Source organism: Sinocyclocheilus grahami, unplaced genomic scaffold (assembly GCF_001515645.1).
Source record: "Sinocyclocheilus grahami isolate Dianchi unplaced genomic scaffold, SAMN03320097.WGS_v1.1 scaffold242.1, whole genome shotgun sequence".
NCBI lineage: Eukaryota > Metazoa > Chordata > Actinopteri > Cypriniformes > Cyprinidae > Sinocyclocheilus > Sinocyclocheilus grahami.
Genome location: NW_015505421.1, coordinates 288,364 through 316,191, shown reverse-complemented (window position 1 = coordinate 316,191; position 27,828 = coordinate 288,364). Strand labels below are relative to the sequence as shown.

The 27,828-nt window shown below is 38.8% G+C and overlaps 3 protein-coding genes across 4 annotated transcripts in view; 1 reads left to right on the top strand and 2 right to left on the bottom strand.

Moving 5' to 3' along the window:
* Positions 1-3,388, top strand: part of LOC107597974 (C-type lectin domain family 9 member A) — a 4,158-nt gene extending 770 nt beyond the window's left edge. The window contains exons 3-8 of the mRNA XM_016289202.1: positions 456-563; positions 1,079-1,113; positions 1,539-1,713; positions 1,786-1,943; positions 2,316-2,434; positions 2,675-3,388. Of these exons, the coding sequence (XP_016144688.1) occupies positions 456-563; positions 1,079-1,113; positions 1,539-1,713; positions 1,786-1,943; positions 2,316-2,434; positions 2,675-2,861 (782 nt within the window). The 3' untranslated portion in view covers positions 2,862-3,388. The remainder of the gene's footprint in view (positions 1-455; positions 564-1,078; positions 1,114-1,538; positions 1,714-1,785; positions 1,944-2,315; positions 2,435-2,674) is intronic.
* Positions 3,389-3,578: 190 nt separating this feature from the next.
* Positions 3,579-8,539, bottom strand: LOC107597973 (G patch domain-containing protein 4-like). Of its 2 annotated transcripts, XM_016289200.1 has the most exons (7): positions 8,461-8,539; positions 8,215-8,315; positions 7,945-8,018; positions 7,466-7,558; positions 6,838-6,950; positions 6,565-6,615; positions 3,579-4,172 (listed from the first exon to the last, which is right to left on the bottom strand). In XM_016289200.1, the coding sequence occupies exons 2-7, from the start codon at positions 8,291-8,293 to the stop codon at positions 3,620-3,622; spliced, it is 963 nt and encodes a 320-aa protein (XP_016144686.1). In that variant the 5' UTR covers positions 8,294-8,315; positions 8,461-8,539; the 3' UTR covers positions 3,579-3,619. The 2 variants fall into 2 exon arrangements, with proteins under 2 accessions (XP_016144686.1, XP_016144687.1); XM_016289201.1 differs by lacking the exon at positions 8,461-8,539 and having other exon boundaries at positions 8,158-8,301.
* Positions 8,540-8,764: 225 nt separating this feature from the next.
* gon4lb (gon-4 like b) lies at positions 8,765-25,869 on the bottom strand. Its single transcript, XM_016289185.1, has 31 exons — positions 25,745-25,869; positions 24,990-25,237; positions 24,810-24,911; positions 24,432-24,673; positions 24,151-24,225; positions 23,976-24,026; positions 23,822-23,872; positions 23,626-23,724; positions 22,724-22,834; positions 22,443-22,619; positions 22,132-22,351; positions 20,983-21,084; positions 20,856-20,896; positions 20,669-20,781; positions 18,885-19,086; positions 18,583-18,669; positions 17,885-18,059; positions 17,627-17,777; positions 16,910-17,060; positions 16,472-16,588; positions 14,437-16,233; positions 13,700-13,994; positions 12,449-12,612; positions 12,152-12,349; positions 11,889-12,032; positions 11,392-11,697; positions 11,204-11,314; positions 10,877-11,048; positions 9,798-10,071; positions 9,604-9,706; positions 8,765-9,521 (listed from the first exon to the last, which is right to left on the bottom strand). The coding sequence occupies exons 2-31, from the start codon at positions 25,216-25,218 to the stop codon at positions 9,408-9,410; spliced, it is 6,174 nt and encodes a 2,057-aa protein (XP_016144671.1). The 5' UTR covers positions 25,219-25,237; positions 25,745-25,869; the 3' UTR covers positions 8,765-9,407.
* Between the last annotated feature and the right edge of the window lie 1,959 nt (positions 25,870-27,828).

Sequence of the window (27,828 nt, the reverse complement as noted above, 5' to 3'; positions counted from 1 at the left end):
TCTTTTACTAATATTTAAATTTGTTTGATGATCTGAAACATTAAAGTGTGACAAACATGCAAAAAAATAATAAATCAGGAAGGGGGCCTACACTTTTTCACACCACTTTATATATATAAAATGTATATATATATATATATATATATATATATATATATATATATATATATAATATTTATTAATATATTTAAGTAAAAGTAGTATTTTTTTTTACAAATCTGACTGACACAGATTGTATCACTTCTTTCAAATTTTAAAATAAATTAAGAGTTACATGCTATTTTTTTCCTTTTCCTCTTTCCTGTGCAGTTGCAGAGCGTTCATTTTTTTCACACAGAAAAACGTATACCTATCATTTAATCCTAACAAAACAAATGTATCCAAATTGGCAAATGTATCCATGTACTATCATATGCTCGCACTATTGGACTCAAACTAGTGTTATTCTTATTCAGCAAAAGATGCTGCCACCCCAATCCTTTCAGCGTACAGACGAGCTACAGTGTTTCTGGGGCTGCTCTGCTTCCTCCTGCTTGCTGTGTTAACAGCTGTCGGCGTTTTCAGTAAGGATAAGCACTCATTCATATACACAATACCAAAATATCATTCAGTCCTACCTTTGGATGTCCACATTTGGTTGTGTGCTAGTCCTATTCAAGGAAACGCAAAGACCACGATTAACTGGTTCAGATCTAGAACTAAAAATAAATAAACAAATAAAATAAAAAGAGAAGTTATTGAGTACTCCTAATGTAACCTCAAAATGTACCAACATAAAAGTTTACAAACGTGTCAAGAAAAGGGAAATGTTGCTGTGTGACAACACTGGAAACTTTCTCATGTGTCCTGTTGTCTTATGTCAGAAATTTCACAATTTCTTTCAAGCTGATAGGTGCAATATAAGCCAATGGTGTTATTTATGAGTAATTAAGGACTATGCCTACTAAACTGTAACTAAACTCATAAATACTAAAATATCACAGAACCACTGCATTGTATTTGAAAAATAGTCTACAAGTCCTTTAGATTTAACTAACAGTTTGCCTTTTTTTGTTTGTTTTTGTTCTCTGCCTTGCAGACTACATTCACATGTCTAAATACAACAATATTCTGGTAAGAGCAAAGCCTGATAAACATACAGCACTTAAAGGGATAGTTCACCCAAACATGAAAATTCTGTCATCATTTACCCTCAAGTTGTTCCAAACCTGTATGAATTTCATAAAAGAAGATAAAACATAAAATATTTTGAAGAATGTGGGTAACCAAATAGCAGCTGGTCCTCATTGGCTTCCATAGTATGAAAAAATACTAAGGAATTCAATAGGAACCAGAAACTGTTTGGTTACCCACATTATTCAAATATCTTTTGTCCATACAGAAATCCATACAGGTTTGGAACAACTTGAGAGTGAGTAAATGATGACAGAGTTTTTGTTTTTGGGTGAACTATCCCTTTAAATAGTTAAAAAATTCCCTCTCAGCTAAACAAAAAGGACTTTAATCAGGTTTTAACCATGGGAGATCACTTTATACAGGCCCAGCACACTCAAGCGAAAGCCACCAATCTGCAACTACTGGCAGACAAGGAAGTGCTGGAGCGAGAGAGAGCTAGGCTGACGACACAGGGTGAACAGATGAATAGCACACTGGACGTCATACTGAAAAAAAGCAGCTTTTTAGTGGATGAGTACTGTCAGTCCACTGGAAACGGTAAGCTGTTTGACTGAATTTGGAGTGAAGTCTGTTTTTCCTTCAGTTAACCTGAGCTATTCTTCATCACAGGAGTCCAGTGTACACCTTGTCCTCAAAAGTGGATTCAGAATGGCTCCAGCTGTTACTATTTCAATGAAGACTGGCCCTGGAAAACGTGGACAGGGAGTCAAGAATACTGCAAGGGATATGGAGCTCAGCTGGCCATAATAGACAGTGTGGAGGAACAGGTATATCAAATGTAGTATAAAAATATACAAGAATGTTCTAATTTTTCTCTCTTACTCAAAGACTTAATCTATGAACTATTTATGAAAAAATTGTTTGTCAGTGTTCTTACAGTATTTCCACTAGCCCCAAAGAACTGTAAATAATATATTTTCTGATGAGTTCACAAAAATATGTACTATAAACAATTACTTCCGGCATTTAGCAAAAGTTGTTACAAAAGTGACTTAAAAAGCTTGTTTTAACGTCACATTGTGATCAACAGATATCATCTGGTTTATACTGTGCAAAATATGTAAGATTGTCAACAGTACATTTACTGTATGATTTCCACATGATTATAACACTGTTCTCATCATCTTATGCAAATTCAGGAATTCATCAATCAGCAGACCGAATCATATTATGACAAATATCATGGGTACTGGATCGGACTCTCTGAAAAGGACAAAGAAACTTGGGTCTGGACCACTGGAGCTGAACTTGAGGGAGGGTAAGTCTAAAAAATGGCAACAGAAGAGTAATTTGATGTATAAAATCAAATAGCTTTCAAATTTTTTTTTTAAAATCATTAACTAAACTATTTCATTTTTATATTTTATACATTTTTTACTGTAGTAACAGGCAAAAAAAGTATAAATATCGGTTTCCTTTCACTGAAAATAATTGTTCTTTTGATAAACCACGAAAAAAAAAAAGCAACCATCTGATGCTTTCCATATTTTCCTTTCAGATTCTGGGTCAATGCCCCCTCGAAAGGATACATGGAATGCGTTCTGTCAATGGCCAGCAAAAACCCACTGAAAAGCTGGATATCAACAAGTTGTTACATGAGGAATAGATGGATCTGCGAAGTGGACGTTTTAACATGGCCAACCTTCCTTCAAGCCCAACAAAACCAAAGTGGCCCCTCAACATGAGCAGAAGACAGAACAAAAGACAACGATCTCAAGAATAATTTTATTTCCAAAATCAGTTGAAGTTTGATTTGCTAGCAATGTTTCAAGTTACAGCGCCAAGAGAGACACACATACTGTAGGTAAATGACTTATGCACCATTCTTCCCGTCTGTCAAACAACATCCAACTTTATTGTGACTGAATAAATACTTCAGCCACACAAATCACTCCAAGCTGTTCACAGTTCATCACATTTTTGTAATTGTCGATATGCTATTTAATATGCATTACACAAATGTATCGCAAATCAGTCCAATAAAAACATTTAATCTCACCTGTGGGTCTCAAGCTTTAAAAATTGACCATGATTTGTAAGAATAAATATGAGTGCTGCATAACAAACGTGATCTGAAGTCTCTCAGCTAATAGTCTGTTACTGAAGAATTGATCCTAGCATTTCAGCAGCAGCCCAGATTCTGATCTACTTATTGTGTTTGTAGCGAGTTTGGTAGAATGCAAGTTAACTCTTTGCTTTTTTTTTGTTTTTGTTTTTTGGCACGGTCTCGACCACCTCCTGCTATTCCTTTTTGCTTCGTTTAATTTTTTTGTTTTTCTTCCTTTCATTCTCCTGTCCTTCTGTTTGTGTGTCTATTATCTGTGCGTCATTCCTGGTGTCTTCTGTTACTGTCACCGCAGTAGCTGATTTATCCACATCTTTATAGCGCTCCATGGAAGAGCTCTTTTTCTTCTTGAAGGCATTGTCAGATGTTTGTTGATAGTTAGTACTGCTCTTCTGTGGTTGTTTGCGGTGGATTCCTCACTGATCTCATCTGCGTCAGCCGTCTCAGCAGCCACCTTGGATCATCTGTCAGCAGGTGTGTGTCTTGCTCCTCTGATTTGTGTGTGAATGCCTCATTCACATCTATGCTGCGTTCTCCATGAACACAATCCTCAGGTGCTTGTTTTTCTTTGCGATTTCTCTTTTTCTTCTTCTTTGGCTCCGTATCTGCGATCATATTGTCATTCACAGAAGCATCATTAGACTCTTTCCTCTTTTTGGGTTTGCTGTCCTCAGTATCATTACTTGAAAGGACCCGTGTTGTCATCTTGTCTTCATGGATGTTATTTTCTGATGGTATTCTCTGCCTTTTTGATTTCTTGCGTTTTGTTTTCTCTTTAATATCTGGACGTCCCTCAAAATTTAGACAATCTGTGTTGCTTGTGGATGTTTCAGCAGTGTGGTTCTTCTTGCCATACTTGTTCATGAACTCCTGCTCCTGCTGCTCAAGCCGGGCCAGTTTGGCGCTCATAGTGAGTCCATGTCTGGCTCCTCTATTCACACAAACAAACAAACATGTATTTAAGTAACCAACATATCTGACATGGTGTTGTTACTGATAACCAAACAATTTTTTGTAAATTGAAATATAACTGAAATATAAATATTTGATTAAAACCAAGTATAAAAAACACATACACACACACAAACACACACCCCGATGAGCCATTGCATTATGACCACCCCAGCCTACAGTAACGAGTGAGCCTGGCAACCGAATGATGCTTGCAGATGCAGTTCACAGAGCAGTATATGAGATAACCAAGGACAGAATGGGAAAAGCTGCCGATTTATCAGAGTTTGATAAAGAACAAATTGTGATGGAACGGCGCCTTGGAAATTTGATCTCAGAAACGGCGCACCTTGTGTGTTGTTCACAGGCCACTGTAGTGAGTACGTATCAAAAGTGGTGCATGGATGGCCAAACAACGCACCGTTGCCCAGCTGTGTATCATCCATAGCTCACTGATTTCAGAGGGGAGTGGAGACTGTCACGCATTGTTCACAGCGACTGCAGGGCCACAGTGCGACAAATAACCAAAAGCTACAACAGTGGTGACCAGGGCAATGTGTCACAGCCCATCGCAGCCTTCTGCGTATGGGCCTGCATAGCTGACCACCCAGTTGGGTCCCCATGCTAACGTCATTGCCAACAATGCATGAAATAAGCCCAAGACAATCGAGATTGAACTGTGGATGAATGGAAGAAAGTAGCCTGGTCTGATTAATTAAGATTCCTTGTGCATCATATTGAAGGCCAAGCGTGGATACGCAGATTACCAACAGAAGCTATGACACCTGCACCTATGACGCACTGTTGGATGGACACAGGCCGGCAGCAGCGGTGTTATGCTGTGGGCGATGTTTTCTTGGACACTTTAGGCCCCATTATCCCAACAGCACAATCCCTGACAGCTGTCAGGTATCTGAACATCGTTACGGACCAAGTGCACCCATTCATGGCAACTGTGCTCCATGCCAGTGATGGCCATTACCAACAGGATCGTGCGCCATGCCACACTGCCAGAACCGTCAAGGAGTGGCTTGAGGAACATGATGATGAATTTCTGTTAGGCCTCCAAATTCACCTGACATTATCCCAATCGAAAAGTGGCTTTTTGTTACATCACCACCACCACCACCACCCTACAATGTATGGGAACTGGAGGACCTGCTGTTGACATTATGGTACCAGATACCCCAGGAGACTATCGCTGCTGTTTTGTGTGCTAAAGGAGGTCCTACGGGTTATTAGATACTATAGGTGGTCATTAGATACTATAGGTGGTCATTATGTAATGGCTCATCGGTGTGTATGCATGCGAGCACTGACAGGCTGACCCCCCACCCCTTCAACCTCTGCAGCAATGCTGGCAGCACTCATACGTCTATTTCCCAAACACAACCTCTGGATATGACGCTGAGCACGTGCACTCAACTTCTTTGGTCGACCATGGCGAGGCCTGTTCTGAGTGGAACCTGTCCTGTTAAACCGCTGTATTGGCCACCGTGCTGCAGCTCAGTTTCAGGATCTTGGCAATCTTCTTATAGCCTACGCCATCTTTATGTAGAGCAAAAATTCTTTTTTTCAGACCCTCAGAGAGTTCTTTGCCATAAGGTGCCATGCTGAACTTCCAGTGACCAGTATGAGAGAGTGAGAGCGATAACACCAAATTTAACACACCTGCTCCCCATTCACACCTGAGACCTTGTAACACTAATGAGTCACATGACAAATTTGGCCCAATTTGGACATTTTCACTTAGGGGTGTACTCACTTTTGTGGCCAGCGGTTTAGACATTAATGGCTGTGTGTTGAGTTATTTTGAGGGGGACAGCAAATTTACACTGTTATACAAGCTGTACACTCACTACTTTATATTGTAGCAAAGTGTCATTTCTTCAGTTGTCGTCACATGAAAAGATAAAATAATTACAAAAATGTGAGGGGTGTACTCACTTCCGTGAGAGAGAGAGAGCGAGAGAGAGAGAGATACACATATATACACACACACACAACATTTTTTTTTATAAAATTAGAAATGTTGCCTTGGTAATGGTTTAAATACTAAAATCACTAAATAAAAAAATAAAATAAAAAAATCCAATAAAACCAAAATGACAAACTTAAAATGAAAACAAAATATAAAATGCTAATTCAAATTATTAATACTATAATAATATATAACTATAGTAAAACAACACTGATTTGATAATATTATGCTATCTATGATTCAATTCCTGTTCAAATGTGATGGATGGAAATGGTTAAATGCTAGAAGTTCTAGTATTATAATTTAAATCAGTTTGACTAAAATGAATTAATGCAAGGATACTGCAGATTGACATGCATCAGTGCGCAAACCTGAAGAGATCAGAGCTTACTTGTGTGCTGTTCGTCCTCCACAAGCTTTCAGCAGATCTGTATCTGATAGCCTAAGAGAGACAGACAGAAACACAGACAGCTGAGCTGGCTGAAAGCAAAACTGATCATTATTGCTTCTCAATCCCACTTACAGTACAAGAACATTTGAAAGTGCATGTTTAGTGCAGAATATTCTGCAATGATAGTACATAACAAATTTAAATCAAATTTGATAAAAACTATAAGCCTTTAAAAGGAATATGTTAGGATTTTGTAATATTGGCTGCTCATTCTTGGTAGTGCTGGAAAGGTCCAGTTTCTGGTCCTCATCTTCAGAAGTGCTGCTGCTGTCATCTGAATCAGAGGTCTTTTCTGGCTGCTCCTCACCTGACAGCAGCGTAGCTGACTACGAATGGAGAAACACGACATTACAACAACTGCACAATCCAAATACTGAATCACTGCAGATTTTTTTTATTTGATTGATTATAAACCACCACACCATTCTAAACCACAATGTCAACATCAGATGAGTCAACAAAACAAATATGCCCTCATTCACACAAAACCCAGTTTGCTAGAAATGTTGTTTTTTTGACAACTTTTTTGTATTTACTTGCCAGATTTGTCAAATCACAGACAAACCATGAAAAAAAAAATTATTTTCTGCATTTCACCCCTGCATTTCCTAATCTAGATTTATAATAACCTTGTGAATATTGTTGGCTCTGTTACAAATGGCTAGTTATGTTCTTTGTTTGTAAGCGGCTTTGGATAAAATAATATGAATAAAACTGAACTGAGATAAATACAGTTGCAAAATGTGATGCATAATGTTTACCAAAACAAAAACACCTACTGTAAAGAGATGATTTCTAAGTAATTGTAAAAATGTACTTAAATCCTCTTTATATTACTTACCTGCCCTGTTTCCACAACCAGACTGAACGAGGCTCTGTTAAAAACATGGTCCCACCAGTGGAAAGTGAACTGCTCACCTTCCTTATCGCCCATCTGAATACAAACAGCACATAATAAATACAAACATAATGTGCATAAAAGGGCTATAACAACTGGTAACTTAATATCTCAAAAGCTAGATACGTAAAAATAATTGACCTACACAGAGATATGCTATGCTTTACTTTTACCTATATTTTCCTTTTTGCCAACATTTCAAATTTATGTGTAATTATTATACATACAGGTTTTATGATCTGACATTAAGAGACTGTAAAATGTAAAAGCTACAGGGTGAACTGAACCAGTTAGAGCACCATAACTGTCCATTATGCATAACAATAAATGCTTATAAACAACCTTCATGTCCATGTTGTCAACTACCCACATGCTGCATTCAGAGCAATTATCAAAAGACAAAGAGAAGTTCTCTCACTCACCCCTCTTTTATCACATTTAATTTGGACTTTAATAGCTTCTGAGATGCCATTCTCAGATCTGCCCAGACCTTTACCTACAATACAAGTCTAAATATTAGCCATCACCAAACAGACTTGGCATGTGTCAGTCAATAGTTTACATGGATATGCCAACGATTATGCAAGAAAATTATTTATATCTATATGAAAGTTAATAAATATAGTAACACACACAGGGTTTCAGATGTATAAAACAGCCAGCCTGCACGGGTCATATCTGTTCTGATTGACCTTTTTCCCATCCGTGTCGCAGAAGCTGCTCCTCTGGGAATTTTAGTCCTGCACTCTTTTCTTGGACCATTTCTGCCATTTCCACAATAACTTCTCAGAATCTGCACATGGGGAGCAGTTAGTAAAACACGGATCAGGCAACTGCACATATAGCTGTTTAAAATATCTGTTAATTCTAAAAAAAATCTTAATCTGTCAAAGAACTGTAAATCCGATAACACATTGTAAATAAATGTAGGCTCGTACCGCTATAAAAGAGGAAAATGGGCAATAATCGCTACCACGCGTTCCGCAAGGGAGAAGGCATGACACCGGAAAGATACGGAAAGCGAAAAAGTTCAGCGCTCTTAAATAACGAAACGCGCTTTTTGTTGTTGCTTTAATTATCTTACAAATTTATAAAAAGTAATAGTACCATTCACGTGAAATAGTAAATAATTATACAAACAGATAATCAGACGCAATAGATTGAAGCATAATAGATTTTAATAAAAAAAAAAAATCAGTGAACAAGTATACTGTGTGTAATATACACACACACACAGCCACATTTTTTAATATTCAGTCTCACACAAAACTAAGTATAAATAATATTTTTATTAATTGTCTCTCCAGATTTCCAACAATTTGTGCATCATTCACAAAACTAACATCTGAAGCAAAATAAAAACAAAATCACCCTGATATAAAAATTTTCCCCCCCCCCCCCCCCCCCCCTTCATTTTTTCACAGAATATACAATCAATCTGTTAGAAACTATGTTGGTGTGAATCTGCTGGTTAGTGCTTTACAAATGATTTTTTTTCTGCATCTTTTGACTAATCAAATACTTTTGTTCTCAAAGGGCTATGAAATTTGCCCACCAACAGTAATATAATAATCAGGCCCTGTCCTGAGCCATTTTTGTGCTACAATTCTTCAGTAATAACTTTTGTGTATGTTGGATTTCAGTGTTTAGCATGTGTTTGATAACACCTTCATATTTAGTGGATTTATACTTCATATGTTACAGAGAGACCTTCTGACCCTTTGTCACCATACTTAAAATACGTCTTTGGCAGGTGTTAGTGCAAGACATGGGGTTTATGTGCATGACTAGTCTCCAACTAGAAGAACTGCATCCGTGTTTTAATGCACAAAGTCACCAGTTCATATGGATGGAGAAAAGTCTGATCCTTTTATGACTGCAGGGCTCAGTCCTGTTCCTCATCAGTGGCAGACTGCTGCTCAGCAGCCTCGTCCTCTGAGCTGGCCTGACATGCTGACGTATGGAACAGACGCATCAGGTCCCGAAATCTCCTTGAAACCTGCAGAGACACTGATGTTAAAAAAGGCAAAGAAAAGAATGCTATAAAGCAAAAAAGATCTGTCACTTTATAATTCTGGTACCTCACTGGCTGTTTTGTTTCCGAGCTGCTCTGACACAGCCTGAAAGGTGCTTTGATTAGCTCCTTGCTGCTGACAGGCAGTAAGAATCACTCGATCTGCCTCCCTATGAACCAGATGATAAAAGAGGGCCATGTAAAACACAAGCATCATCAGACGATGCTCAAAAACACATCATGATCTGTGGCTGTGCTCACCTAGTCCAGAGAATGACTCTCTCTCCACTGGGAGTGAGGGAGATGTTTTTGGCACACACAGGTGTCTCTAAGACTGGGCTCAGTGTGCTCTGCTGAGTGGCATCTCTCTCTCCTGATTCACCTGAATCGTCTTCATCCCTACTGTGCTTTTGTGCAGTTGTATGATGCATCTCCTCTTCGTTTTTCTTGTCATCTTCTTTGTTCTGTATTTTCTGCTCCTCTAGGATGGGGGAAGGGGGTCTCTCTTCTCCCTCCCATACAGGCCCATCACCTTCTGCAGATCAGGTAAAGAATTTTTTCCAGTAAACTGTCAGTACTCTGTAGATATTATAATGAACACTCCTACATTTTAAAACAAATATATATTACACTATATATAATACATAAAACAGTATACTACATATTAACGTAAATATTAGCAAATTAAGTATTTGTTCAGTAATGTACACTACTATTCAAAAGTTTTGGGGATGGTAGGAATTTTTTAACAGTAAAAACAATATTGTGATATTATTACCATTTTAAATGGTACTGTATTTTTATTTTAAATATATTTTAACATTTAGATTTATTTCTGTGATGGCAAAGCTGAATTTTCAGCAGCCATTGCTCCAGTCTTCAGTGTCACATGATCCTTCAGAAATCATTCTAATATGCTTATTTGGTGCTCAAATATTTTTTTATTATCAATGTTGAAAACAGTCGGGCTGCTTTTGTTTGTGAAAACCTTGATAATTTTTTTTTTCAGGATTCTTTAATCGATAGAAAAAACAGAATTTATTTGAAATAGTAATCTTTTGTAAGATTATAAGTCTTTCCTGTCACTTTTGATCAATTTAACACATCTTTGCTGAATAAAAGCATTCATTTCTTAGAAAAAAAAGAATATATATAGATGACCCCAAACCTTTGAACAGTAATGTAAATTGTTCTTAAAAATTAAGTACAAAGAAAGATTAAAAACATTTTTCAAAAATAACTTTAGGTCTCTGTAAGAATGCCTGTAGATGCTGATTTCAATTATTAAAAACCTAACTAAAAGTAACTAAAAATAAGAAATTAAAGAGATTAGGCTTTACCATCATGTGGACTGTTTGCTCCACTGCCAGTCTCATCTTTAACCTCTTTCTCTGCCTCTCCATCCTCCCCTTGTCCTCTTTCTTCTTCCTTTTCTTCCCCTCTTTCAGATTGTGCATCAGCAGACAGAAACGCAGAATCGCGACTCTTCAGTACCTTAGAGCCATTAGTGACCTGATCACCAAAAAAAAGTCAGAGTCCTCCTCAATGTGCAAAAAACACAATATGAGGAAACATGGTCTCCATCAAAACATCTAATAATAACTGTGGCAATTTCATATATTTCAAGGCTTTGTCATGTCAAACCACAAAACAAGCACAGCGAGCACCTTGTTGCTATTACAACGCAAACATCCCTTCCTCTTATGTCTGCGATGTTTGGCATCATGGCTGGAGTCATGACAGGGACATGAGCAATCTTTTTCAGGCCAATCACAGTCCTGAAAAAAAGCATGAGATTAACAACTAAACAAAAATGGGGAAAACAAATTCACTGGGATGAACAAAATGAAGACACCTTGTAGTTGCCATGTGTGTGCATTTCTTTCCTCCTCCTGCTTCTGATCTGTCGAATCTTGTGAGACTCTTCGTCTTCCTCTAGATCAGGCAGAGTGACTTCCTCAAATCCTCCCCATACACCACCTCTAGAGGCCAAACTCATCCCTGCTTCTCCATCTGTCCCAGTGCCCACGTCCTCTGGCCAAACCGCCTCTTCAAACTGGCCAGGACGTGCTGGGGGTGGACGCATCTCGTCAAAAAACATCCAAAATTCTCCCTGTAGGTGTGTGTGGCCTTTAAGAAGGGTGGCCATCTGTGCTTTGAGCTGAGTTACAAAAGCAGAAATAACAGGATTTAGGAAAAGAAAGAGTGTTATTAGGTACTTGCTGTGAAACTACAGACAAACGAGTGATTCAATAATATAATTTAATGTTACATTCATGTACATTGGTTGTGTATTTCTATAGGACACTGCAGAAAACCTTTCATTTTATTCATGAATCCATTTATCTATACCTCTTCAATCCCAGCAGGACTGAGAGGACTTCCACTCTGCAGCGCTCTCACTATCTTCTGGTAATGAAATGGATTCTCCCCAAAACTGATCTCCAACTGACGCAGGAACCGACGACTCCTCTCAAAGGCTTGCTGCTCCTCAAACTGGGGATGGGACAGAATATATTAGATACAGTTTTGTTTTCTTTTTTTAGCGATAACAATGATCAAATGACTGTTATTGCCACTGTTCTCTTTTCTGTCTATAAAATGATTGCAATTACCAGTCCACACTCTAGAGCTTGCTCAGGTAAAAGGAAAGCAGCGAAGTCCTTGAGGAGCTCAGGCCAGTCTTTGAGCAGAAGTTTCAGCTGGGAGAACAGCTCTACAACACTGCGACTGTCCCCTGCCTGGTCAAACTCATAAAGTAGCCCTAAAAACTCCTCCACCTTACCAGGAATGTCTTGCAAGGCCTCACGCACCTACAACAGTAAAAGAAAGGGAAGGAAGATGAGAGAGAGGGACAATTAGTGTTTCTCTAATCGATGTAAAGGAGATGCTAGTGAGTCAAGTGGTCTGACCCTGTTGAGATAAGCCTGGGCAAAAGCCATATCTTTGCTCTCTCTCATTGGATCATTGTCCAAGATGTGGTCATCGTACAACAGGAGCAGCTTTGAGGCATCTTTACTTCCTCGTTCCTGGCGTCGACCACGCTTCAGACTACGAGGTGGTGTGCGACCACGGCCTGTAAGAGTCAATAAACTGAATCAACTGAACATTTCATATTGAAAAATTAACCAACCACAGCTCAATTCAACTTGACATTAAGGGTGTGCGATAATATCTTAATCGTTTTAACGATGTGTGATTTGACATTATCGAGTATTTTGCAAAAACCTTTCAAAACACCCCTACAGAGTGCACGCATACATTACGTGAAGTTTAAACTAGTGCACATTTAGAATGCGTTCTTTCACTGCATGATTCAGTCTACAATACATTTAGAATGATCACAAATTCATGACATGATGGCAGAAAATTTATATATTTATACCATTTCATATAGTTAATCAATATCAAACAAAGTTGATGTGAAATGTGCTAAACAAGAAGTTAATTAAGAGACATATTAGACACCATGATTCAAACGTTTAAATGACTCGGTTCAATCGCAATGACTCACTTATTAACAGTGACTTTCTGCCCCCTACTGGCGATTTTAATTTCACATTCAGGGTATCTTTTATTATATAAATAATTTCAAACGTTTTACGTTTAATATATCAAAACATTATTTATGCATGTGTAATTGCAGGTTAAATGTATTCATGTTCTGCACTAAACAGTAGTGTGTAAATACATCTAAATACCACTTCAGATTCAGCGCTTGTGTTTCCTCTGCATTGCAAAGATGAATTTTGTTGATACGGATTTGCTTGGTAAAAGCCCAAATGTCTTATTATTCTAATTCACTGATTAAATGTAAGAATCTGACTCAAAAGATAAAGGACACTTTAAGAAAAAATGGCTTTATAAAGGTAAAAATGCCCATAAAATGTAAAAATCAGTTTAAACTTATTGGAAAAGATTCATTTCTATCAGTGTGAACTGACCACCACACAGATTATGAAGAATATCAAAAACTTTAGGAGTCCGCTGTCTATGGCAGTCCTTAAGATATCAGCACAATAACACACTCCACAAAATATTGTCAAATTATCGTTATCGATAAAATCACAGAAAATATCTAGATATTATTTTTTGTCAGCATCGCACACCCCTACTTGACATCACTGAAAACAACACAATCAGATGTTAAAAGTTGTGCTGACCTCTTCCACGCCCCCCTCCTCTCCCGCTGATCTGTGGAGGGTCGTCACCGGGCAGCGCTTCTCCCTCCGGAAGCTTTTCACCTTCTCCCTCCCCTGCGTCCATCTCATCACCCTTCATCGCACCATCATCCTCATCCTCGGAGTTCTCCTCCTGCGAATTCTGGGACGCAGGGGAGTTTTGGGAGTTTGGGGAGGTGGGGGAAGTTGGGGACGTGGGCGAATTGTCCTCCTCAGAGTCTCCCTCTCTGCACAACCTCCTCTCTGATGCCAACCAGGTCAACTTCTCCATTGTCTCCTACCGAAGGGAACACAGAGGAAACAAATGAATAAAACTGTAGAAAGAAATGGATTACAATGACTCAATTTATATCTGTCTACTGAACTTATTTCAAGCATTTAAGCATAATACTTCACATCACATTTAGGAATGCATTATATATCAGTACCAAATTGGTTATATATTGATTTATTGGTATATGTTATATATTGTATATTTAATTGTGCATGCTCATTTAATCTATTTTTAGATTTCTATCTCCGCAGTCATCGAACACTCATCTAATCTTTAAAAACACTAAATATGTAATAACACATTTAAATGTGATCTTGCAAATCTCAAAATGAATATGTATTTTCATTCTGCACATTCTAATGTTGTGATGCCTAAATACACTTGTAGCATTTAAAATGACTGACTTGAATTTTTAGGATTTTAGTTTTAATTTATTTAGACAAACCTGAAGCTCTGGAACGGACAACACAGATTCCTCTGATGCTGATGACATCACTTCCTCTTCATCCTCATCCTGTGTGAGGTCATCGAAATCCTCCTCTTCTTCATCCCTCTCTCCATCTCCATCCTTCTCTTCCCTATCTTTGTCGCCACTTCCATCCCCATCTGTTTTCCTGCCACCTTCTCCATCACCGTTCTTCTCACCTTCATCTTCATCATGTTCTCCATTTCCCCCACTTTCCCTCTCTTCGCCCCGTCCCTCCTTGTTCCCACGGCTCTGTTTCTCTTCCCCACTGGACTGTTGGTCCTTCCCATCTCCAGTGCTGTGTTTGCACACTCCTGGTGTTTCCTGTTTGCCAGAGGCAGATTGGACAGAAGGACACTCTACAATATCCGTCTCCACCCTCACGGAAGCTTGAGCACCACCGTCCGTGCTGCTCAAACTGGAGTCGGGGCTGCAAGAGGACTCCGAGAGTGCCAGGAGAGGACTACCAAACAAAGCGCCTGCCATTTCCTCTTCCCATCTGTCTCCAACCATTTCCTCGACATCCTCTTTTCTTTCCCCAGCATCTTCTCCTCTAATTGACAACGACGTGGCTGGTGTTATGATGTTTAAGGGCACTTCAGTGCTACCCTTGTTATTTAGGACTACGGAGCCAGTAGGAATGTCAGTTTGCTGGGATAAACTTCTTGGTGCACCTTCAGCAGGAAGTAGAGCAGGTTGGTTCAGAATGATGGAGTCTTGAGGCAGAAGTACAAACTGAGGAACCCCTGTAGACGTAACGGTTTGAACCAGCACAAACTGAGAACTGTCTTCTGCTGGTGCAGCTGTCAGAGGAGAGAAGACACTCCTTTGACCATTTTCCACACTATACTGAATGGGAGTGCCATCCTTCATGGTTTGCAAAATCACACATTCGGACTTCTGTGTCGTCTTTCCAATGTAGGGACTTGAGGAATTTCTCAAGGCCTGTGTCCCAGGGACTAACTGTATGACAAGATCCTGAGAGGGAGATGTGACCAATCTTTGTGTGGCGGCATTTTCATGGGCTTTGATAACAACGACGTTATCTGATGGGAATTTCTGTGTGACATTCATGCATATTGGATGATCCATAATGATAGCCGGGTTACTTACGTTTTCCATACTCCCAGAGGACAGGGGCAATAGCTGGGGTAGCCGGGAGGCTGGTTTCAAAGGAGCAAGTTTTCTAGGTATGGTCCGTTTCTTCTGTTTATTGGACATCTGTTGCATGCCACACGCCCTGACTGTTCCAGTACTAAGTAGAGGGATATCACACGGGGGTATCTGAACTACAGTGGGGGGCAAGTTGGCAGGAGGGTGTGCTGGATTACTAGCCCCCAATTCTGGAGTAGCATACTGGAAATTAACAGGACAAGAGGTGCTCAGTGGGACAGTCCCTTGGGCAGGGGTCAAAGGGGGGTGAACCAATGGGAACACCCCATTTATAGGAGTGCTAGGTGTTTGGGTCAATAATACTACACCATGTGCTGGACATGGTGTGGACACATTGGTCAATACATTTTCTGAACCTGTGGGACATGGAGGCGCTTTAGCCAGTGGTGTGAGAGTAGGACAGGCAAAACCACGTAGAGGTCGAGATTTGGGCTGTGAAGCACGCATTGGTCTCTGTGAAGGGTGCAGACGCAGAGTGATGCCTTTAGGGAGGAACTGTGGGTAGCGTGTTCCTTTCGGGAAGACAAGGGTAGGAGACTTGATGGTGGAGGTCACCTGTAAACTGCTCTGACAAACTGCCCTATGGATGTATGGCAAGCTTTTCTGTAAAGAAATTTGAAACCATCATGAGTGTACTTAAAGTCAGATAGATGAAATTATTTTAGAATGGTTTTAGTTAAAGAGTTTAGGGCAGTGATTTAGGCCAAGTTCCAGCGGTACATTTCAGTTTAGATCTTCAAATATTGTCTTCGAAGGCCCTCTTAGGGGGCCTTGTAAGTTGAGGTTGAGAACCACTGGTCTTGTAATACCTTCAGGTTGTAATAGCTTGAGGTTGTAATACCTTCAGCCAGTTGGGCATCACGTCTTGCTTTCTCTCCACAGGAGGGCGCTCCTCTCCAGGCACCATAGGTCTGCACATCACAGGTAAAGGAGGAACCACACGATTCTGGCAGTAAAACTAAGAAAAACAACAATATTACATTGTCATAAAAACTTTTAACCCCCATCAAAGATTCTATGGCAACCGGCACTTCACATCGCTGCAGTGATGCGATGACTTTACCAATCAGCGATTCCGCCATAGTGCAAGTTGCAGTTTCTCCCATTCATAAATAACAGGAGTGAACCGTCTTTGTATATCTATAGTCTTTGTCCCCATTCAGTAGGACAAAGTTTTTATCATAGACAAATTGACAGAAACTGGGGAAAACTAGGGGCAAATGTCCAACACCACAAATACTAGTGTATATGAAGATAGGCAGATGAACAGATAGATCACCTTGAGGATGTTGTGTGGGGCTCTGGGGGACACCATGTCCTTCACACGCACACGCAGCTGCTCCTGACGCTTGGGCCGGATCAGATAGCAGCTCATCAGGTGATATGGGAACTCTGTTTGAGCAAAGTGCTTTAACCCCAAGACTAAGAGACTGTAGAGAGGTGAGAGCAGGGGATGAAAGAAAGGCAGAAGGCAAACTGGGTGAAGGTATGGCTAGTGTTTGCTAGGTGGTGTCAGTTGTCCAAACTCCACAAATTGCTTACTTTGAAACATGACTCTGTAAAAAGCCCACATTAACATTTCTTTCTTCACTGACCAATTCCAGTATTATTGGTGTGGCATTTGCAAGCCAAAGGTGAATTTTAACTTCTCAGACAAAAAGTTTTTGTACACATTTAAAAAAATGTAAATACATATAAGTCACTAGATCAGGGGTGTCCAAACTCCGTCCTGGAGGGCCGGTGTCCAGAAGAGTTTAACTCCAACCCCAATTAAACACTTGAACCAGATAATCAAGCTCTTACTAGGCATACTAGAAACTTAAAGGCAGGTGTGTTGAGGCAAGTTGGAGCTAAACTCTGCAGGACCGAGTTTGGGCACCCCTGCACTAGATGAAATGCTATATTAAAATAATTCAATTATTTATAGATTAAAACATTAAAATATTTACTCCCATGACTGAACCTAAATGGGGTAGAGAGTCAAAGCCATTTGTACCCGTCTTCTCCTTTGGTGTAATAATGTTTGCTGCATGGGGGATGCAGGACTGGATCCAGCCTGCAGTGTGGAAGAAGCTCTGGGTACAGAAACACAGAGCGTGTGGCCAACAACCATGCAAGACCAGCCGGAAGCAACGGGTACGAACGAGCTACAGAAACAAAGAAAGCATACTGCCATCATCTATATATACACATCTATGCATGTGCGATTGATTTGATTAATTGGGTCATATGAACTACATATGAGATGCCTAACCTGAGTTTGGGCGAATGGGTTTGGGAGGAAGATACAGAGGAGAAGGACATTGCTTTAACTCCTCCAACAAGTTGAGGGAGGACTGCAAGTTACACACCCTAAACATGCTTCTAAAACCTGTATTAACCGTTGATCTCTCCTCCTCTGCCCGCTCCGCAAATGACAGCAACTCCCCCTGTCAACACAGGACAGGGAACAATTATTGTAAAATTACAACTTGTACGGCAAACTCCCAACAATTTTTGAGAAAGTACTCATTTGATTTTGATATATAAAATTATATGTCAAAGATGTTAAAACTCCTTTATCATATCACATTGTCTGCACAATTTTTGTATATAAAACATCAAAGCAAAAACATCTCACACACTATCAGTACTTGCAAGCGTATCAAGAATAGATTTATTCATATAAAACATAACATCTTGGAAATTACAATCTCTATATAAAGGGGAAAATTACATTTTAATACTCAAAGAGAAGGAAGAAAATGTTTGTAAAAATGTCTTTGTACTTGTTATAACCGTACAGCATTTTGAATTTCAATAAACATGATAAAAAAAATAATCTGACAAGCAACACAACATTTTCTCTCCATTGGTCAATTTTGACATGTTTATGTAGTCTTTTCTTGTGCCTTAAAAGTTTCTAAAAAAAAAAAAAAAGACACTAGTGTGTTTAATCCCAAATTTTCTTACCAGGAAATGTTTGGTGGTTTGAACTTCACTCTGTAGTGCCTTCACTGGGCTGCACAGCATATTGACCTGTGTCAGTAACTGGACATGCTGCAGAGGGAAAAAAACGGAGTTAAACTGTAAACCAAAATTAAATCATATCAAGATAACACAAGAGGTTTGAGATGTTTCCCCTATGCATTACATGAATTACACTTAGACAAAGAACAACAGCTTTTTAGCAAAAGACTAGATCCTTGTGACCAAGATAAATTAAGTCAATTAAGCATGTTCATTGTGAATGGTGGTGTTTAAAGTGTTCTTACTTGCTGTATTTGCTGCTGCAGTTGTATTCTCTGAGGAGACGTGACCACCAGAGGACAGGTGGGCTGCACAAGAACCATGCCAGGCCCAGTTGCATGCTGGGTGGTCCGAACCTGGTTCTCCCGTCGCTGCTGCAAAGCATCCAGCTGCTCTCTGACTGTCCGCCTGCATGCAGTCAACATGTGAGCCAATGGCTCCTCAAACCTGATGACAAATAGAAACATAGTGAATCTTTAGAGTTTGAGGGATGTTTTTATATGTGCACAAGAAGCATTAAAGAAAATCTGCTGGACTGCCATTCTGATGAAACATAAAACTTAAATAATTCTAAAATAGTATTCTCAACTAGGGATGCATAATATATCAGTACCTTATTGGTTACTGGCCAATATACAAAAATTTCAAATTTCCTTTATCAGCTGTTATTGGATTTTGGCTCTTGAATTGTACCGTACATGCTAATTTCCTCATCCTTTTCATTTAGATTACATTTGTAGTCACTTAAAACGAACTTAAAATAAATTTTTACAAATATGAATAATTTAAAAACGAAATAAATTTATCTTTATCCATCTCCTCTGCATAAATGCTGACAATTATTAAAAATCAAATCATTGTTACATCAGTCATCAAATATGACTGGTAAATTAAACAGACCAAGCATCTTATACTCTCTGTACCCTAGTGAATGACCATTACAGGGACATTGTGCACACACACTCACTCTCAGTGTGGAAAAGACAGCACAGATGTCAATGTACCTCGTTAACATTTAAAAACCCCCATCAACCACATCTCTGTCTGGACCCAGAATACAGCGATGCACGTGGATCACATACACACACTACAACCTGTAATGACCCCTTCGCAGGGTAAATAATAAGCTGAAACAATGTGTTGACATGTCCATCTCAAGACAGTTTTGTACTTATTGACACTATGCTATTTCCGTAACCAATGTTAATTACATACATAAAGAACATAGAAGTTACAAGCCTGATATGATGGGTTTTAAATAAGGGCTCAAACAGGGACTGTTTATGATCATAACATCAGGAAAATGGCATACAGTTTAAGGGATGCCCTTTCAGTAGGTGTCAAGAGGTTTGATTGTGTGTGTGTGTGTTTGTGTGTGTGTGTGTGTGTGTGCGCATGCATGCGTGCATGTAGCTGTTATGTTTTCCAGTAAATTAGCTCTATTTAAAGCCTCTGTGCCTGGATTCTGCATGTAGCACGTAGGTGAAATCTTTTCATCACGTCCACAGTGAAGTACAGACCTGCAACTGTGCAGTACTCAGCAGTGGTGGGAAGGGGGATGGGGAAATGAGTGTGTGTTCAGACTATAGTGAATGTGTATATGTAGCTCTGCTGTGTCCATTCCGTGCCCTGGGTCTATAGTGAAACAATTGGACACATTAGAGCATTTCTCTGCCTCCCTACCCAAACAGACAACAGCATTCCTCTGCTGCTCTGTCCCAAAGGGAGGACCCAACTTGTAATAACATGTCTCCTTGCTTTGCGTTTTGCACAAGAAAATACAGTTTCATCAGAAAGCAACTGCATATGGCTTTCTTTATAGCAAAACTTAATAGAAACATATATATATATATATATATATATATATATATATATATATACACACATTTAAATATATAAACACACACAAAAATTATAGGCCAGTGGAAATGAGGACAAAATGTTCCTACAAATGGCCTGACCTAGGAAGCAGAAAAAAAAAAACCCTTACTGTTGATTCCTTGACATGGGGTGGTGGTGGGGGTGTTACCTAATGGCTTGAGGGACATTGAATTGTGGCGTGTCACTGGCCTCCTCATCACGTTCCTCATCTTCTTCATGACCTTCCTCGTCTTGTTCGTTGGCAGCCAACTCATCATGGAACTATAAAATAGGAGGGAAAATTAGTGAGAAGTGACTGGATTTAGTTTGTTCCTGTTAGTGTTAAGTCCTCTTACTGTCTCAAATAGCTCTTCCATGAGCTCATTGACTTCCTTCTCTGCAAAAGAGAGATGAAATCATTACTTAAAGCAAATACTTAAAACTTAGTGTTTTATTCAATCTACAACCTGTACAAAAACTCACTTGTGATACGAACAGCACGATCATTTCGATAATCCTCCAAATCTGGCTCATCTAAATCATCTAGAAAGTTATATTCAGGGTCATCATCTTCATCAGCCTCTTCTGAAATACAGAGAGAGAATCGTCAGAAGAACTGTATCTTTCATGTGTGTGAACAAATACGTAAAGCAGTGATGCTGAGAGGAAACTGGGGAAAAGGTCAGGGGAAGAAAAACATGAGTGGAAAAAGCAGAGGTAGTACTTAACCGCTGACACACACACATAAAACTAGTCTCACACACAGAGGAAGCAATTAAGACATTTAAGAAAAGTGCTTTGACAGCATCTGTGTGCAACAGGCATGACAGTGATTTGTTTAAAGGACACGATCGCACTTGAAGGTTCACTGGTTCAGCCCAGGCCAGTAAACAAGAATAAGACGTGTCAAAAACAGCCCCAAATAATATCAAATATACTACCATTCAAAGGTTAGGGGAAAGAAGTCTTTTAAGCTCACAAAGTTTGCATTTATTCTTATTTTTTAAAACTCAGTAAAAACAGTAATAGGTGAAAATGATTACAATTTATAACAACTGTTTTCCATTTTAACATTTTAAAAAACAATTATTCCTGTGATGACAAAGCTGAATTTTCAGCAGCCATTACTCCGGTCTTTAGTGTCACATGATCTTTCAGAAATCATTCTAATATGCTGATTTGGTGCTCAAGAAAAATGTTTTATTATCATCAATGTTGAAAAGAGTTGTACAGCTTGATATTTTTGTGAAAAGCGAAATATCATTGTTCAATAGAATATAAAAAAACCCAGCAATTATTTATTTTTCTATTTCCATCTTTAGTAACAATGCAAAAGTATATACTTTCACTTGTCAAATTAATGCATCCCTGCTAAATATTTATTGTTTGTTATTTTGGGTAATGTTCAAAATAGTTTTAAGAGTACAGTTTCTTCTTCTAACTTGTAAGTTGTAACTTGTCTAAAAACTTTTTTTTAAACCGATTTTTAATGTAAATACTACTCAAATTAATTAATGTATTTATTAATTAATCATGATTACAATATTAACAGAAATAAAAGCAAATTAAAATTAGAAGGGAAATATAATCTTTTTGTGAACGTCACGTGCAGTAGACGCTACACCTCCTGACCTTCATTGTCCAGATTAGAGGTCATGAGTCCCTGCAGCCATTGTGTCCATTCGCGGTCCTCTGGTGTGAAGACGTTATCGTACATATCTGGCGTGATGTCCGGCGCACAGAGCTCTGCCTCCAGCTGATCTAGAGGAACGTCTCTTAGCGGACGTTTTGACCGAGTACGACAAGCTACCAGACTGTCATTCGGCCCTCCTCCGCCACCATTGCTCAAAGCCTTTTGCAGACAGGCAGATAGACACACTGATTTTAGAGAGAGAACCAAATATACTAGGCAGAGAGATTTTTGAGTCTATGTGATTTGGTACCTGGTAAGGCTCCGTGCAGAGAGGACCGAGTTCAAGTTCTTTATCCACAGCATGTAGTTTCTCAATGAAGGGGTCAGGGGCCCTAAGGGACCGTGAGGGGCCACAGGATTGAGGAGGTGGGGCAGGAGGACCCATAGGCACTGCTTCAACTCTCAAGTGCCTGGAGAGCTTGGCCTTCTGTGACAAAGATGAGGAGGGAAAAAAAGAGACTTCAACTTTGAACAATGTGCAAAAAGAATGAAATATGAGTGTGTATGTGATCATAATACTATGTAAAGTACCAGTCCGGGGCTGTTGCTGGCATCATCACATTGGGGAGGCGTATGAGAGGTAGAACGTCTGCTGCCACGTGGCGAGGAGGCTGTGCTCTCCACATCACTCTCCAAAAAAGTCTGAGAGAAAATTCAAATATATTCTTTTATAAATCAGTCAAGAGGCTGTTACCGTAGAATAGGGTAGTAATAAACAGTAATAATAAACAAGTGATTATTAAACCACAGCTTGTCTAAATGCCTTTTTATTTTACATGTGAAGGGGGCATTCTTAAAAGGCACAAAGAAATGGACAGTTAAATTCTATAGGTCAAAAAGAGGGAGGGAAAAGTTGTAAAAAAAACTATTATAAGTGGACCTCTAATGAAAAATAATATTTAAAGTAAGATTTTTGTTGTTGTAGTTTTTGGTAAAAATCTCTTATGCTCACCAAGGCTGCATTTATTTACTCAAAATACAGAAAAAAACAGCAATCTTGTGTAATTTACTTATGTAACTTTCCTAATTAAATATATTTTAAAATGTAATTTATTTGTGTGGTGGCAAAGCAGAATTTTCAGCAGCCTTTACTCTTCAGTGAAACAGGGTCCTTCCGAAAACATTCTATTATGCTGTTCTTGTGTTCAAGAAATGTGTCTTCTTATTATCAATGTTGAAAACAGATGTGCAACTTAATATTTTTGTGAAAACCATTTTTTAGGACTCTTTGGCGTATAGAAAGTTCAAAAGATCATATTTTAAATTTACAAAAACTTTTGACCAATTTAACTCTTATTCTCATTCAATAAAAGTATTAATTTCTTTAAAAAATATTTTCAAAGGCAGTGTATGATGTTTATACAATAATTAAAATAATTTAAAATACATATTTTTAAAAAATAAGTATGATATTATATGTTTGTGATACGCACCTCCTCAGCCGTTTCATTTTCCTCATCTTCATCAGGACAATACTCTTCATCAGAGGAGTCCTCCTCCTCTTGCAGGGGAATGTCCACAAACTGGGGTGGCTAATGAGAGAGTCCCATTAACCAATTAGCAGTGAACATCAACCAAAAAAAAACAATACAAATTCTCAAAGGTCTCAAAATCATAACAATCTGATACCTTAATCTCACTTGGCTTCTTTATTGGAGAGATGTTCCAATTGCCCATCCCCTTAAAAAAAAAAAAACTATCAACACCCTCACATGTAAGAGCTTAAAGTGCTCAAAACCTTTGCTTTTTCTCTCAGAAGAAAAAATAAATAAATCACACTCACCACCCCTTTCTCAACAACTTCTTTGAGCTTAGAACGGGTCATTTTAGGCTCCTACATTAAACTTAACATAAACATAATAAATCAAATGTAATAAATAAACAATCAAACATAATAAATAAAATTACCATTTTCAAACAGACTTCCACTATAAGAGTTAAATAAAGGTGGAACTTACAAACATGGGCATATCTTGTGTCTCTCTTATAGCAGCTTTCATCATGGCCACAACATGCTCATTGGTTACCACCTCCTGAGGTCAAACAAAAAAATCATTTGTTAAAATGTTTGTCATTTATTTTCAAACTACCACTGATTTGATGGTAAAAATTTGCTCATAATTATGTTATTTTTCTTGAAGGTTCACAGATCGATTCATTACTACAAGAGCATTTGTTTGATGTCTCAAGAACACATGCATAAAATCTAAACGGACTTTCTCATTGAAATCAGACTCACATGGATGATGTTACGAACGTTGACAGAGGAGAGCTTGAGCTTTTTGGACTTGAGCGTTAAATCTCTGTCCAGCTTCCTCAGCTCTTCCTCACTCTCATCCTCTTCCTCAAGCTCTTCTGTAGTCTTCTCCATCTCTACATTCTTCTCAGGGATCTCTCCTTCCACCCGAGTCATTCCAATCTTCTTTACATTCACTCCATTCCGTTTCTTTAGCCACTCCTCCCCTCCACACCTGTCCTCATCTATAGGTTGACAAGCAATGAAACTTCAATCAGACTTTGGAAAACAACTAAGTTCAATAGTGATGTTTATCTTAGTTAGAAAGTAACATAACTAAGTGAAGAGTGGTTAATGGCAAGGCTAAATGGTCTGACTCACCCACAGTGATGACCAGACCCAGCTCTGCATCCTCCTCTGACTGCAGTGGGGAAGAAATTGGAGTGGAGGACTGGACACTGCCACTGTCATCTTCACCATGGCCTACACACACAGGAAATAACCAAATATCAAGTTCTGCTCTAAACTTCACTCAAGTAATAATGCTTGTTTCCACACTACCTGCGCTGTAGTTCTTCTCATGGCGATTGGACTGATGAACATTTCTGTCTGGAGACAGTGTCTGGATTGAGGTCCAGCTCTTGTTCTTAGTGGGGGTAGAGACCTTTCTTCTCCAGGAACTAGGAGACCGTTTGAGAGAGAAAGGAGATCTGCTGACAGATCCTCTCTTAGGTGCTTTGGCAGGATTCGGTTGTAGTTCTGGAGAAGAAGACTTGCGTTTCCACCCCATGTTCAATCTGTCTCTGAGCCTGAAAAGACAGTTAAAGAAAACGTAGTGAAACAAACTAATGTCTTGCAACTAAGTTAATCCTCAAAAGTATGTATTCAAGAAATTATGAAATAAATAAAACAAAATTAATTAAGAGTCAGATAAACAAAACTAACAGTACAACAGTCTTTCTGGTTATGTCTCAAAACCCAGCCTAAACAGTTCACTAGTATGGAACAGAGCCAATTAAAAAAAGCAATAAATTATAAATACAGCAGTTTTGTTTATATTCAGTAAATGTTTTTTTGATATACCAGAACAATATACGCAGTACAATATATATGCGTTTTATTTCTAATTCATTGTTAACCAAGCATAGAGAGATGGAGATCACAAACAGTGAATCTGTATGTTTCTTCAGATGTTAGCTTATTGGCTAACTGAAGTTAGCATAATAATACATACCACTTGGAAACGGTTTATATTTGTGACACGGAAGGATGTTATTTGCTGTGTTCACATTTTATCATGTAAAATATCATCTTACCCACGAACAAGTGTTTGCAGCCATCGGTAGCTTTCTAATACACATTAGCCCGCCGCTTCACAACAAACGGCGGGTGTTGCGGTCATTTCCTTCCCTCACAAACACAGGCGATGACAAACCGTTCCCACACCTCAGTAAAGGTGCACAATACAACGACAATATTTCAATAATATACGTTAGTAGTTTTAATAATCTAAAAAGCGTTTTGCGAGAAAAAAAATCGCTACAAATATTGCGCTTTGACGGCGGCCGTCAAAACATTTTTTTTTCCCGAGGGAAAAAAGCTCCTCAAAATGACAATAATGAACGTTTATATTTTTATTATCTGTAACATCTGATATGCTTCCTTATATTTTATTCTAGGCACAATTATATATTATTATGACTCCATGTGGACCACACCTGCTGTCAGACTGAGTCTATTCTTTTTTGTATTTTTTTTTTTTGTATTTTTTTTTTACATTTTTATGCTACAAACTATAACTATTTTCTATTATTATGCTGCAAACTATTTTACGTCAATACAGCCAGGGAGTGAAAAGAAAAGAAAAGAAAAGAAAAATAATGATATAAACACATTAGAGACTTCTCGGTCTATAATATCTTAATTCTTTTATTTTCTTTTAGTTAGAGAAATGGTCTTTAGCTTTCCTTATAGGCTACTAGGCTACTCAAATTAACAGATACATAGTTTTCTATTTCTTTGCAAATTTACAGAGAAAATTTTACCTTTAGCATATGTAGGCTATATGAAATTTAACTAGAGTTATAAGATAACGCTTCATTTTAATTTTGTTATCATAAAGGGAGGAGTCTATTCATGTCGGGACTGTATATTGGCACTTGAGTTTGTCGCTCTTGTCCAGAAGTGGAGCAGAGCAAGACTTTCGTAAGTTCTGAAAAATCTTATTAAAATAAATGGACTGCAAAGAAAATACCCTCAACAACCAGCGAAAACATTAATTGACTGAACGGAAAACCAGTACCAACATTTAACCTTAAAGTTACATGCCAGGTGTAAACAATGGGCAGAAATCTACCAGCTCGTGATTTTGCACAGTCTGCTAAGCGAGAAAAAATCTTGCCAATCAAGCGCTCTGGAGCTTCAACCGGCAGCAACGAGGCACATGCCCCTTTGGAATATGGTGGTGACACCTGACACTGTACCAGGGTTCACCATCCCCTCACTGTGCCCGGCGATACTCAAGGGATGTGGCAGGAAGAAGGCTGGAGTCGGGAGTGGACGGCGGCACACTATTCCCCGGTCCACGCACCCATCCTCGTTAGTCCGAGCACTCACACGCTGCTGCCCGTTCCCAGAGGAGCACGACCTGAGCTTTATGGATGATCTCCAGACTTACGCTTTGTCAGACCCGACCACCAGAGCTGCAGTGGCATTACCTCATCTCAGCAAAATCACCACTCCTTACGGCTTTCTGACACTTGGTGAATGTTCGTGCGTTTGCAGAAGGGAATCATTGTTTTTTGAGGAAAATAGGTTTCAGGAATTTCTCACAAATGCGAAATGTGCGTCTTGTTTAACTACGCAAGGTCCTATGAAACCAAAGAACCAGGCTTACTATTCTTTCTCACAAGTTGGAAAGGTGAAAACTTTGTCCGCGCATTCCTCTGGTGACTCAGCTCCTCTGCAGCTCCAAGATTCGTGTGACCATTCAGAAGGAATGAGATCTGCTCACCTCAACTATGGATTCCTACAAAAAGGATGAATAAAGTGTTTATGTAAGGCTCCCTGGTCTCAGTGAAGTCATTTTCCAAAGAAACTGGATATGTTTCTTTCTCACACTCAGGACCAACAAACCTCACTTAGATTGGACATCTTGTGTGATTTAGACTTTGTATAAATGCACTTGTAGCATTTTCCAATATATAAAACAAATGTAAAAACTATAAAAGAAACTTTGTGATTATAAAAACAGAACTGTTATTAAAAAAATAAAGATTCAAAAAGGAATCACGCAGCTGTCATATTGCAGAACAACCTTTCAGTTAAGGGTTCTTCAAAGAACCATTTTTTTCTTAGTGTGAGGAGCATTCTAATAATCTATAGAACCCTTTTCCACTAT

Coding starts and splice junctions, on each gene's coding strand:
- gon4lb (XM_016289185.1), bottom strand. CDS start 25,218: ATGGGGTGGAAACGCAAGTCTTCTTCTCCAGAACTACAACCGAATCCT. Junction 12,033..12,151: donor AAGCTCTAGAGTGTGGACTG/GTAATTGCAATC, acceptor TCCCATCCCCAG/TTTGAGGAGCAGCAAGCCTT. Junction 10,072..10,876: donor AGCAAACAGTCCACATGATG/GTAAAGCCTAAT, acceptor CCTGATCTGCAG/AAGGTGATGGGCCTGTATGG.
- LOC107597973 (XM_016289200.1), bottom strand. CDS start 8,293: ATGGCAGAAATGGTCCAAGAAAAGAGTGCAGGACTAAAATTCCCAGAG. Junction 8,019..8,214: donor GCGACACGGATGGGAAAAAG/GTCAATCAGAAC, acceptor CTTGTATTGTAG/GTAAAGGTCTGGGCAGATCT. Junction 4,173..6,564: donor GGAGGACGAACAGCACACAA/GTAAGCTCTGAT, acceptor TTGTGTGAATAG/AGGAGCCAGACATGGACTCA.